Source organism: Dromiciops gliroides, chromosome 5 (assembly GCF_019393635.1).
Source record: "Dromiciops gliroides isolate mDroGli1 chromosome 5, mDroGli1.pri, whole genome shotgun sequence".
Taxonomy (NCBI): domain Eukaryota; kingdom Metazoa; phylum Chordata; class Mammalia; order Microbiotheria; family Microbiotheriidae; genus Dromiciops; species Dromiciops gliroides.
In genome coordinates this window covers 214420715-214434488 of record NC_057865.1, presented here as the reverse complement: position 1 = coordinate 214434488, position 13774 = coordinate 214420715, and the positions used below count along the sequence as shown (strand labels likewise).

General features: G+C 40.4%; 1 protein-coding gene across 1 annotated transcript; it reads right to left on the bottom strand.

Moving 5' to 3' along the window:
• Positions 1-3300: 3300 nt before the first annotated feature.
• On the bottom strand, positions 3301-4556 carry LOC122729385 (testis-specific H1 histone). The gene has a single exon (XM_043968239.1). The coding sequence runs from the start codon at positions 4554-4556 to the stop codon at positions 3462-3464; it is 1095 nt and encodes a 364-aa protein (XP_043824174.1). The 3' UTR covers positions 3301-3461.
• Positions 4557-13774: the final 9218 nt, after the last annotated feature.

The window sequence follows — 13774 nt, the reverse complement described above, 5'->3', positions numbered from 1 at the left end:
GTTTTGTAAAAAAAAAAAAACTTTGACATACCACCGTTAATCCAACCAACCCATCCTCACAAATACGTCTCAGAGCAAGTTTGTACACAGTATTGATTGCTACATGTGGCACTTCTAGTCATAGTATCAGAGATTTTTGAGTTCAAAGGGTTGATAGAAGCTGTCTGCTCCAAACCCCTCACTTTGCAGAACTCTTCAAGATGTTATTTTACGGGGGCAGCTAAGTGGTGCAGGGATAGAGCACTGGCCCTGGAGTCAGGAATACCTGAGTTCAAATCCGGCCACAGACACTTAACACTTACTGGCTGTGTGACCCTGGGCAAGTCACTTAACCCCAATTACCTCACAAAAAAAAAAGCTGTTATTTTACTTAATCTCACAATAACCCTGGGAGGTAGGTGCTATTATCCTTTTGCAGAAGGAAACTGAGATTGAGAGAAGTTAAATTGCTTGCTTAGGATGGATCTTCCTCCTCCTCCGTCTCTCTCTGTTTCTCTCTCTCCCTCTCTCCCTTGCCATCTAGCTTGCCCAGGGTCACAGAGCCAGATGATGTCAGAAACAGAACTTTAACAGATCCACCAACAGCCCTAAACCCTATCAGAGATGGGGTGAGCCACTAAAAAGGTGTTCATCCCTGCAAATTCCCGAGCCACTGGAGAGGTACTTATTCCCCTAGAACTTTCCTGTATGTACCTTGTCAGCAATTTAGCGTAAACCAGAGGAATGTGAGCCTCCTGTTTAAGATACATGAAAAAGTAAACACCTCCTGCTCTTGTGATCGAGGCAGCTATAGTGTTTAAAAATCGAGCTTTTGTACAGTTAAGCTGCTTCTCCTAGATTCTGTGATAATTGGGACTAGGTCTACAAGGGCAAAGCACACTGCCTAACATTCAATAGCCTTCATAACATTTAGGGGAGAGGGTGGGTTACAGAGGGTTATGCAGAGCTCACAACTGAGGCCAGTGAGAGAGGCCAAGAGAAAAGCACTGTGACTTGGCCTGGGGAGAGATAGAGGAACACTTATGGAAGAGAATTTGGGTGGGAGGAGCTAGGGAGAAAAACCTAGAGCTGTGAGGAAAGGAGGATACCGGGTTCATTCCTGTAATGCCAGGCTGCTAAGCACCTTAGTTAGGTCCTTTGTAATGCCTTCCTTCACAGATAGCACACTGCTATTAAGTCTGAACTTCCTAGAGTCTCTAGTGATCTTCACCCCCCTCCCTTCAACTTAGGGGTAGCTGAAGGAGCTCTTAAAGTGTTAGGAAATTTGCCTAATGATCTGAATATTGTTTTCATTTGACCCAGATTAGCTGTGATGGAATCACTCTTTTTGATTACTTTCTTGTTTTCACTCTCAGTTCACAATCCTCTTTAGACATCCTCCAATTTGAGAAATTCAGCTTCCTGAAGGTTTGCCAGCATATTTTTCTTTGCTCCCTTTGTCACTCCTGCTATTATTGTCCTGCCTTTTTTCTCTAAATATGGACAAGGACTAAGATTATACCACATGTATATTTCTTTTACATATCTCATCCTTTGACCAATCTTCCACTACAGCCCCATTCAAAGTCCTCTCTTCCTATTTTGGAATGTACAGTTTTTCAAATAACTATCCTTGGGGCAGCTAGGTGGTGCAGTGGATAGAGCACCAGCCCTGGAGTCAGGGAGGACCTGACTTCAAATGTGGCCTCAGACATTTGACACTTACTAGCTGTGTGACCCTGGGCAAAGTCACTTAACCCCAATTGCCTCACAAACAAAACAAAACAAAATAAAACCCACTATCCTTCCCCTTCACCAAAAAACCTGGGGTTTTTGTTACAAGTTAGTATTGTAATATTGTAAATTCATTTCCCATGAGTTTTGTAAATCAGACCTCCAGGAGTGTGTATGAATTTTCATTAAGTGTTTAAAAAATAATTTTACAAACCCATAACACTCAGGTCTGGGACTTCTGCAAAACCATCAAGGTGCAGTTAAGTGCTAGATACTCTGAACCCCCAGTTGGACTTTACTCCCATAATACAAAATTCCCACTCTTCCCTATCCTATTATATCTCTAAATCCCTATATGGTCACTTTCCTCACCAGCTCAACTGAGGTCTCCCTGGTTTCTGTCATTGGAATCTTGGTTTCTGTGACCCTCCTCTGTCTGTGACATAAGCACTATTCTCAGGCTACCCTCTAAATGAAAACATACTGAAAATTTATTCTTCTTTGCATCCCACCTCCAGAGCACAGTGCATCACTACACATAATTTAGGGCTTAATAGTTCGTTGAATGAACTATCTATCTTTATGGCTTCATAACTCCAACTCCTCCCTAACAGCAGACTTCTCTACTCTGCAGTCAGGTTATCAAATCCACCGGTATAATATTCTCATTTGGGAATCTACAGTATACTTATTTGCATACTAAGGGCAATTCTCATTGCCATATGTTAAATATTGAAAGGTAATGAAGACTCCAGTAATCTTGTATTTTAAAATATGGCCGACTTTGTATTCCCAACCACTTTTGAAGGAGGGATGTTTTGTGAGAGTGCATGCCATAATGGGGGCAGCTAGATGGCGCAGTGGTTAAAGCACTGGCCCTGGATTAAGGAGTACCTGAGTTCAAATCCAGCCTCAGACACTTGACACTTACTAGCTGTCACTTAACCCCCATTGCCCTGCCAAAAACAAAACAAAACAAAAAAAAAAAAAGAAAAAGAAAAGAGAGAGTGCATGCCATAAGTGGAATTTCTATATGTGTGAGAGAACTGTCCAGTTTTTTGCAATGTACACAATGAATGAGGTTATGTCTGATTGTTTGTCCACTGGTAAAGGCAGCCAGTGTGTTTCAAAGGCAAGCCAAGAGTGTGTTAAACTGACTTGACCTCCATCCCTAAGTTCACCTGTCACAGTGAATCAATACTTCCTTCCTTTCCTTCATTAAACAAAACAAAAAAACACCTCTCCCCACTTTAAAAAGGTATTATTCCTCCTTTCCCCTCACTCTTCTTTTTTTTTTTTTAGTGAGGCAATTGGGGTTAAGTGACTTGCCCAGGGTCACACAGCTAGTTAAGTGTTAAGTGTCTGAGGCCGGATTTGAACTCAGGTACTCCTGATTCCAGGGCCGGTGCTCTATCCACTGCGCCATCTAGCTGCCCCACCCCTCACTCTTCTTGACTTTTTTTTTTTATTCAGATTTATAATAAGGAAAGCAGACCCTAGATGGTCACGAGATGCTCACCTACCCCTCCCCCACACCCCAAGCCCTACCTCACTTTTCTTTTCCCTTCCCTGCATCCCATTCCCCGAGCATAAAAGGAAAAAAAAAAGAAAAAGACACAAAAACCACGGGAAAAGGTATAGTAAATACTTCCCGTCCATTTCACTCAGTGAGCGCACAGATTGTTCCCCCAGCAGCTCTGAGTGGGAACGAGAGCCCAGTTCAAGAGCTCTAGATTCCTCTGCATGCACTAAGGATGGCCACCGATCCTTTGTGCGTTTTCGTTTCCTGCAGAATCCTTTCGGGAGGAAACTTTGTAGGGGCGCCTCGCTCGCAGATCAAGGGCCTTTATATAGCCTCTTTGAATCTTGCTCGACCTGGCTGATGCGGGCTTTCCGTTTGGACTGTATCTCTGGCAATAGCTCTGGGTCTGGCGGGTTTGCTTAAGCTTCATTCGCTGCTGGGGCTCCACTTTCTTCTCCCTCGCCTCCTTTGTCTTTTCCTTCGACTTCATTTTCTTGTCTTCGTTCGCCCTCGCTCTTTTGTTCTCCTTAATCCGCATTTTCTTCTCTTTCTTTGTCTTTGGCCTTTTTGACCCTTCCGCCGACCCCTTCCGGCTTTTCGATTTCGCCTTCATCTTCATCTTTTTTATCTTCTGCTGCTTCGCCTTGTGCCCCATCTCTTCCCTCGTTTTCTTAGACGCTTTCGGGCTCGCGGAGTATGCCGGGAATAAGCTCAGAGCAACGTCCTCCATATCCGCAGGGTTTTCATTCACTTGCTCCACGTAGATTTTCTCCTTAGATGTATGAGGAGTCTCGCGAGTCCCGGGAGTCTCGGGCACCGCGGGAGTCTCGGGTTTGAACGAGTCCCCTGCGGTGGGTTGGGAAGCCTCCTTAGGAGGCTTCCTGTCCCGGCGAGAGAACAGGGTCTGGAAGCGCTTCTGGTGCACCTCCTCGATCTTCGCAGACGGTTTCTTTGTCCGTTTCTTGATCGGCTTCAGACTCTTCCAGACTCTGAAGTAGCCTTCGGCTTTGGGGCCGCTCACCCGGAGCATGGTGCCTTTCCCCGACGCCGGCTTGAGCGCCTCGGTGGAATGATGGCTGCATTTCCTGTGCACCTGGTAGCCGGCGTTGCCAAACTCCTTCTTGAGCACTGTGAGAGTCAGTCCTTTGTGGGCGGCAATGGCCCGCAGCAGGAGTTGGGAGACTTGGAGCACCGACCGCCGGCGATGCTTCACGTGCGTGTCCAGAGCCTTTTCCGAAGCCTTTTCCGAAGCCTTTTCCGACGATTCAAGGACTAACTCTTTCGAAACGCCTTCGCCATCGGGATCAGCTGGCTCCGTCATGGTGCTTCTTGCTCCCGCTAACGCGGGGCGGCTGGTTTGGGACTTCACCATCCCACTCAGCCCTTCACTGTAGGAAAGGCTGGCTTAATGTCACAAAGAGCTGCTGCTACGTCAGAATTGGGTCTTGAGTCAGAATTGCAAAGGGAGGTAGGCGGTGGGAGTGGGATTGGGGAAGGGGAGCGGGTAGGAGGAGATAACAAGCATTTATTAAGCACTTCTTTGTGCCAGGAACTGCGCCAAGCGCTGGAGAAGAAACACAGTTCCTGTTTATGTTCTCAAAGAGCTTATTATGTTGTATTAGGAGAGACGAACGGAACGTGTACATACGTCGTTACATACATACTCATTAAACAACTGCTATGTGTCAGGCACTGTTCTTTTTTTTTTTAATTAATAAAGTATTTTTTCCCGTTACATGTAAAGATAGTTCTCAACTTTTGTTTATACAAGCTTTCTAATTTAAGATTTTTCTCCCTCCCCTCCCTCCCCCTCCCCTAGACAGCAGGTAATCTGATATAGGTTATACATATATACATAATAATATCAAACATATTTCTGCATTAGTCATGTTATAAGAGAAAAATCAGAGCAATGACGAAAAACCTCAAAATAGAAAAACATCAGCACCCAAAACAAAAGAAATAGTATGGTTCATTCAGCATCTATACTCCACAGTCCTTTTTTTTTCCTGGATTTGGAGATCCTCTTCTATCATGAATTCCCTGGAACTCTTCTGTACCATTGCATTGGTGAGAAGAATATAGTCCATCACAGTAGACCAACACTCAATGTTGATGATACTGTGTAGAATGTTCTTCTGGTTCTGTTCATCTCACTCATCATCAGCCCACGCAAGACCCTCCAGGTTTCTCTGAACTCCTCCTGCTTATCGTTTCTTACAGCACAATAGTATTCCATTGTATTCATATACCACAACTTAGCCAATCAGTACCTTCCATTACTCCTGGGCTGCAGGAGGGTGATGAAAAATTTCCTGTATGTCTAGTGTATCCTTTCCCTTCCCTTCTCTTCCCCCTTTTTTCTTCCTTTACAATTAATAAACACCAACAAACATGAACAATTAAGTATATAATCATGAACGTCTAGTACAGGACTTCTTAAACTTTTTCCACTTGAAACCCCTTTTCACCTGAGAAATTTTTATGTGACCCCAAGTATATAGGTATATAAAATAAGTATGCATAACTTTTTACTGTTGCCAAATTTTTCGCAACCCTCACATTCAGGCACGTGACCAGTTATGGGGATCGTGACCCACCGTTTAGGAAGCTAGATTCTAGAATGTATTGTTTCTTTCCACTACATTAACTTTGGTGGATTTTTTCATAATTCAAATTTAACATGGTCAGTTCTGATTACCTGTGTTCCCTTCTGAATTCTCTTCTGTTTATTTTTAAATGATTCTTTAATGTCATTTTTTTCTTTTTTAGCATCACTATCACTTATATGCTCAAAATCTACTCCCTCCAAAAAAAAAAAAAGAAAAACTCCCCCTTTTAACATTTGTTAACCATGAAAAATCAAATCTAAACATTGGCTGTGTCTGAAATTGTAAGCTTCATTCTGCCAAGAGGTGTGAAGCATGTTTCATCTTAAGTCTTTTACAACTGATTGGTTAGATTGATCAGAATTCTTAAGTCTTTTATAGTTGTTTTTCTTCACAATCTTTCCTACTTTTGTTCATTTAATTCACTTCTTCAGTTCATACAGGTATTCTCAGGTTTCTTTGAATCTATCCCTTTCCTCATTGGATAAGAAGCAAAAGTATTCCATTATATTCATATGCCATAATTTGTTTTGCCTATCCTTAATCGATAGGCAGTCACTTTGTTCCCAGTTCTTTGCTACAATAAAAAGGGCTTCTAAAATCTTTTTGTACATATTGTTCCTTTTCCCTTCAATTTCTTTGATACGAGCATTAATCTCACCTACCTCACAAAAGTAATTGAGAGGATCAAATAATATAAATATGTAAAGCACATTGCAAGCCTTAAAGGATAACAGATAGGGACTTGGACATATGATTTCATTGGCATCAGTAACCCCGCAAATGAGGAAACTTCCTCTCCCAAATTAAATTGGCATTTTCTCTGAAACTTAGTTTTGCCAAAGGTACTGAATATGAAGAAATTTGCCAAAGATCACACAGCCTCTTTCTCTCTCTCTCTCTCTCTCTCTCTCTCTCTCTCTCTCTCTCTCTCTCTCAGAAATGAGAACATTCATATGTTCATATATATGAACCTACATATGTAGGTTCAAGTCTCCAAAGCTTTAAGTGCTTTATAAGTTATATTAACACATTAATTATCATTAGCTAATTATTATTATCATTGTCATCAGCAGCAGCATGAGCCTAGAAGTAGCCCTTTGTTGAAGGGTATGCAACAGTTTAGTGACTTTTGCAGTATATTTCTGAATTTCTTTACAGAATGTTGGGTTATTTCGCAGCTCCACCAACATTTCATTAGCTCCTCCAATTGTCATTTTGGGTTTTTATCATTTTCAACAATCTGATGGATATGAGTTACAGCTTCAGAGTTATTTTCATCTGCATTTCTTTTACTATTAGTGATTTGGAGCATTTCTTCATACAGTTGTTGAAGGCTTACTTTTCTTATTTTGAGAATTGTCTGTTCACTATGCATGACCTTTGTCTAGTGATACCAAAAAAAAAAAGATATTGTGGCCAACCAGGCCTGTAGGAAAATCCCAAGAAGCCAGGAACTCCCTGGGACTCCAACTTAAGGGAAATTTTGGCCTTGAAACTGTGAGAAATGATTATTAATAACCGATATTGGGCAGCTAGGTGGCACAGTGGATAGAGCACCAGCCCTGGAGTCAGGAGGACCTGAGTTCAAATCCGGCCTCAGACACTTAACACTAGTTGTGTGACCCTGGGCAAGTCATTTAACCCCAATTGCCTCACTTAAAAAAAAAAAAAAGCAAACAAAATAACCAATATCACGGGGAGATTCAGAGTCCCCACCTTCTTCCAAAATCTTGACTTTAAGTCCTGTTTTTCTTCAGAAGGACATTACTGATAATGAGATTGCATTAGCTGTACTAGGCTTGGTCACTCCCCATTCAACTTTGCAAGTAATTTAATCTAGGGTAGGGAAGCCAACTGTGTTCTACTCAAGCTTGGGTCAAAACATCTTTTTGTCTAGGTAGGTGAAGGCTGGAAGTGGTCTGAGTAGAGATCATTTCTCTGTCCAGGGGTCACTCAGCCCTTCATTGAAAAGCATCTACATTCCCTGAATTGATAGATTAAAGCTATGGGTAGGAGGCAGCTAGGTGGCACAGTGGATAAAGCACTGGTCCCTGGATTCAGGAGGACCTGAGTTCAAATCCAGCCTCAGACATTTGACACTTACTAGCTGTTTGACCCTGGGCAAGTCACTTAACCCTCATTGCCCCACAAAAATAAACAAATAAATAAATAAGTAAATGAATGAACGAACGAATGAATGAATAAATAAATAATAGAGATGCTTTCCCTATATGAGATATTCACCCACCTCCAATCATATTAACCAATAGCTTTTTGATGGACCACCTACTGTTTTGAAGGGTAAATAAGCTGTGAGTCTGTGCCATGATTGTCTCCCGCCTAAGAGAGGCACCGAATAACTGTTCTTTTATTAATAACCTGCTAGCCTTATTAATAAAATTATTAAATTACCCAGAAACTATGAACTTTTTAAATGTCACAGAACTGGAACCTAAGTTGTACAAAGGGGTTGGGTATATTATAGCTTCCACATGTTGAAGGAGTAAGTGTGTGTGTTTGTGATTATACCTTTTGAAGTAAATATTCTTATGTAAAAGCGAAACTGAATGTTAGTGGCTAAATGGAACTGAGGTGCAGGAGACCTCCCCTACACTTGGGGGCATACCATTGGTGGAAGCTGGAGCCCATGACAGACTAAACACTTTTTTTTTTTAGTGAGGGAATTGGGGTTAAGTGACTTGCCCAGGGTCACACAGCTAGTAAGTGTTGTGTCTGAGGCCGGATTTGAACTCAGTTACTCCTAACTCCAGGGCCGGTGCTCTATCCACTGTGCCACCTAGCTGCCCCCAGACTAAACACTTCTAACCCCTTAAGTGTACCGGAGAACCCTAGGGAAGGGGTGCAATGTGACCATACCTGCCCTTCAGACACTGTGGTCCAGGGAACTAAATGTTACATGGATGACCTTGTCTGGGATAAAATTGGGCCCTTTGCATATTCAGGGACACCTGGAAAGAGTTTCTACCTGAGATTTTTTTTTTTCATACCGTAGACTGGGAGATGGTAAAAAATTTTAGAAGTTTTTTGGTTTTGTTTGGGGTTTTTTCCCCATTAAGTGTTTTCTTGCAAATCAGTTCCACTGGTATAATTTTGTAAATTTTTCATTTGCTTATTGTTTAATTGTCAAGTGCTCATGCTTTTTGTATTATTGAATTCTGTATCAGTTTTGATATATTGATACATTCTGCTTTACTGAGTCCTCTATAAGTATTGATAATAAGTTTAACGTGAGAAATCTCAAAAAAAAAACCCTACTAAGTAGAAATGTTCATTTTTTATTTTGTATTTAAATAGACCCAGACTACTTAACTTTTGTGAAAGCAAAAGGCTCTGCAACTTCTTAGGGTGAGAATGCTTATGCCTAAAATCCCAAAGGAGTTGATATACTTTGCTACTTCTCTAACTGAGCCTATTTGTCTACTCCTGATGGGTGAATTTGCAATTCAATTTGTTTTGCACTGGCAGTAGCAAGAACTGGAAGAATGAAGGGGATGGGGAATCCATCCATTAAAAATTACTATGGGGGCAGTTACTAGGTGGCGCAGTGGATAAAGCTAATAATGATCTTTTATCTCTGTGATGCTGGCCAATTGAATGATTTCTGTTCTGTTCTTTGTTCTATACTTATAAAAATGTATTATACCGGGGCAGCTAGATGGCGCAGTGGATAGAACACCGGCCCTGGAGTCAGGAGGACCTGAGTTCAAATCCAGCCTCAGACACTTAATACTTACTGTGTGACCCTGGGCAAGTCACTTAACCCCAATTGCCTCACACACACGAAAAAAACTGTATTATACCCTCAATTTGGAGTCTCTTGGCTAGAGGCAGGGCCAGTGGACCTATCCTATATAGGGTCACATGCCCCTCATAATAAATGATGTCTTATGCAGAATTTACCTCAGTTTACCTCTTTGTTAAATTTCAAATGAGATCGTTGTTATCAGAAGTAGGATTTGGGTAGGAGAACCCCACCTCCTTATCAGAAATTCTCCCTATTCTATTCGGCCTAAGTGGAATATCCTTCACAAGGAGAGTTTCTTCAAGGGATTCTGTGCCTGGGTTCACCACCTGAATACTGAAAAATCTTCTCCAAGTGAAAGGGTAAGTGTGAGGATTAATCTTGTATGTTTTCTATTTGTTTTGAGTGTTTCTATTTGTATTTTAAGCTGCAAATTTTGAATTTGGAAAATAGAGATAAATTGGCTCTCTTTGGGTACCCTTCATGGAGACTGGCTTCCATTGAAGAAGAGCTCCTGAGAACAGGATAAAGAGGTGATGGTTACTTACTTTTAAGCATGCACCAGTGTGACTACTTCTTATTAAGTAGGGAAATTGAGGAAAATCCTATTCCTACTGCAATGTAAATGCTATTTTGTGGCTATTAGTACTCCCTAATACTTTATTTTTTCAGGGTGTTGAGGATAATCTTCCTAGCTGGAGTGTCATGTAGTAAATTGCTATTGGTATTTCTCTAAATTAATAAGCAAGCTGGGGACCCATTAGAAGAGACATAATTTTTAAATGAGTACATATATAGTTTTTAATGTCTATGTTAGTTGGGGGTTTCTTATAGTATGGTCTCAGGCGACATCTCGTGGCCACATTGGAAACAGCAATGTGTGTGTTTTAAGGGAAAGGTTTTGCTTTACTGTGCCTTTAAATTTTACTGGGGAAATCATTTTCCCATCTTTGTCTTAATTGGGATTTGAATCAGCAAAATATTTCTTTAACTTCTCAGAATAGGATCAGGAGAAATAACTTGTTTTTTAAAGATAGGTCACTGAGGTTTTGCTATTTTGCAAGCGTGTTTATTTTGCTTTGTCTGTGCCTGTGCAGTTATTTTGTCCAGTCTTTTTGTGCTTTTAAAGGATTTTGTTTTTGTAATAGAAGCTAAGAATAGCAAAAACATCTGTGAGAAAGAAACAGTTTGAGACAAACCTTTGATAGCTTTTTCTCCAGATGCTCCCTTCCCCTCCCCAACCAATTAGAATACACTTTCCACTGATAATGTTGCTCACTGAGTATATACAAACCTTTCAGCCACAAAAAAACCAGAATTGTCAGAAGCTTAATTTAATCAGGGAAGGAAGTGAATACAGATTTTTTAAAACCTGCTTTTTAGTCATTTGTCTCTAACCAAAAATCCATGTTTAATTGAATCCCCAAACTAAAAAGTCTTGGGAACTATAGCTTTTTGGCCACCAAACAGAATTTTAGATGTTAACCCTTTGGAGAGGGTTTTTTTTTGGTTCCTCTAGAACCTGATGTCCTAATCAGAGGTATCTGCATGAGCCCCTATTAGCCTTATGCTTGGGGACACATTCTGTAGATACTGAAGCCTCTAAATTTTATGTTATTGTGGGGTTTCAGGGAAGCTTCAGCATCATCCTAAAGGATTCCCTATCATGGCTTGCATGTTCTCTTTGGAGAACACTTTTCTCCTTATGCCTACTGGGGACAAGATCTCCGAAGCAGACTTGGGGCTAACATTCCCTGCTCCCTCATCGTACTCCATTCCTACACCTGCCCACATTACTGCAATGTGCTTAAAACTGCAAAAGTAAGCTTTTGTCCTTTAAGGTATACTCTGATTGAGCTCTCTCTACTTAAATACAAACAATTTAGAATGTCAATAATTGATATTTATAAATGTATTGTGAGAACTATTTACATGAGAAAAATTTTTAAGAATTGAAAAATGTGGGACAGCTAGGTGGCACAGTGGATAAAACACTGGCCTTGGATTCAGGAGGACTTAAGTTCAAATCCAGCCTCAGACACTTGACACTTACTAGCTGTGTGACTTTGGGCAAGTCATTTAACCCTCATTGCCCCCCCCCCCAAACCCAAACAAACAAACAAAAAACACTTCAAGAATTGAAAAATGCAATTCTTTTGACTTGGAAATTACAGAATATTAATTCTATCCAGATTCTGAAAAGTAAAGAGTAGGTAAACAATAAAAAAAAGAAGGGAAATACCGTTTAATTTGGAAAAATGCTTTAATTGTTAATTGAGCAATCGTCTTTTTTTACTGTTATTATTTCTGCATCAGTCATATTGTGAAAGAAGAATCAGAGCACACAGTAAAAATCTCAAAAAAGAAGGGAAAAAACAGTCCCAAAGTAGAAACAGTATGGTTCAATCTGCATTCAGAATCCACAATTCTTTTTTTTCTGGATGTAGAGAACATTTTCTATCACGAGTTCTTTGAAATTGTTTTGGATCATTGGCTGAGAAGAGCCAAGTTTATCACAGTTGATCATCACATTGTTACTGTGTATAATGTCCTCCTAGTTCTGCTCCCCTCACTCAGCATCAGTTCATGTAAGTCCTTCCAGGTTTCTCCAAAATCCTCTTGCTCATCATTTCTTATAGCACAATAGTATTCCATTACATTCATGTACCACAATTTATTAAAGCCATTTGCCAATTGATGGGCATTGCCTCCCTCGATTTCCAATTCTTTGTCACCACAAAGAGAGCTGCTATAAATATTTTTGTACATGTGTGTCCTTTTCCCTCTTCTATGATCTCTTTGAGACAGGGACCTAGCAGTAGTATTACTGGGTCAAAGGGTATGAACAGTCCCATAACCCTTTGGGCATAGTTCCAAATCAGTCAAGCCTTTTTTCAAGCTACTAACTAGGGCTCAGAGAACTCACAGCCCTTCCTCCTGTGCTTCAACAGGAGTATAAGCCACTATTGGCCTCCTAAAACTTTTTTTAATTACTAGGGACATTTTAATGGATTTTTGAGGGGATTGTTCCACAGACTTCGTATATTGGGACTAGGTATAGGTAGTGCAGGTTTCTATCCCCTTCTGGGAGACCTCTGGGGTGCTTTAATAACCTATAGAACACTGAATTGAAAGAAATCAAACAATAATTCAACAGAGGTTAGTTGTTAGAAGTAAATTAGCTCAAAAAAATCATTCAAGTTGAAACTAACTATACAGCATAGGGAAGTAAACAAGTTTTAGTAAATCATTGGTTTTGTTTTAATAACAACATGTGCTAAAATTATAAAAGGAAAATTTCAAGGGAGTAAAATTAGTCTGGGATGAGGTTAGAGAATGATATGAGAAACTTTTTGTGGTTATTCTTTATGATATGCAGCTGGAAGTTCCCAGGCTCCCAATCAGGGGATGGGAACAGGAGGCTGCCAAGTAAGAGGGTGGGGACAAGAATGTGGTCAGGCTCTTGGGTGTCTTTAAGAATGGGCTAAGTGAAGCAAAGGGTTCTCAACCTTGAAGCTCTCCCAGAAAATTTTGAGACTTTATACATTGCCATTAGTAGTTATAAAACCCAGATTTGATTTGGTAGAAATATGTCCTGAAACGAAATCAGAATGTAGTTTCAACTTAGGATAATTGTAGTAGACTGGAACTTAAATGAGGGATTGCCACTTTGAATTTTTGACAGTGGGTTAGCTGAAAATTGTAAGCTGAAATGCTTGAAATTGAGCCTTGTAAGGGAAAATATTTGATAATTGAAATTATAAAGTTAAGTATTCTATATGACACCATTTGGGAATATAGATCCAGGTATAATTGTATTAATTCTGGTTTCCTTTTTAAGATGGACAATTATGATCAGACTGTACTTTACTATGGAATTAAGAGAAAGTGTTGGGAAAATGCATAAATCAGAAAATTTGATAGCTGTGTGATGCTGGAAAAAGTAGTACTTCCAGGGTTTTTGGAGACCTAAATGATATGATTGTAAAGTGCCTAACATAATTGTGATAATCACTGTATTAGTAATTCTGTTAGAAAACTTAAATCCTGAGGCAGCTAGATGGCACAGTAGATAAAGCGCCAGCTCTGGATTCAGGAGGACTTGAGTTCAAATGCAGCCTCAGATACTTGACACTAGCTGTGTGACCCTGGGAAAGTCATTTA

What these genes read in the sequence shown, in the direction of transcription:
- LOC122729385 (XM_043968239.1), bottom strand. Translation starts at nt 4,556, where the DNA reads ATGACGGAGCCAGCTGATCCCGATGGCGAAGGCGTTTCGAAAGAGTTA.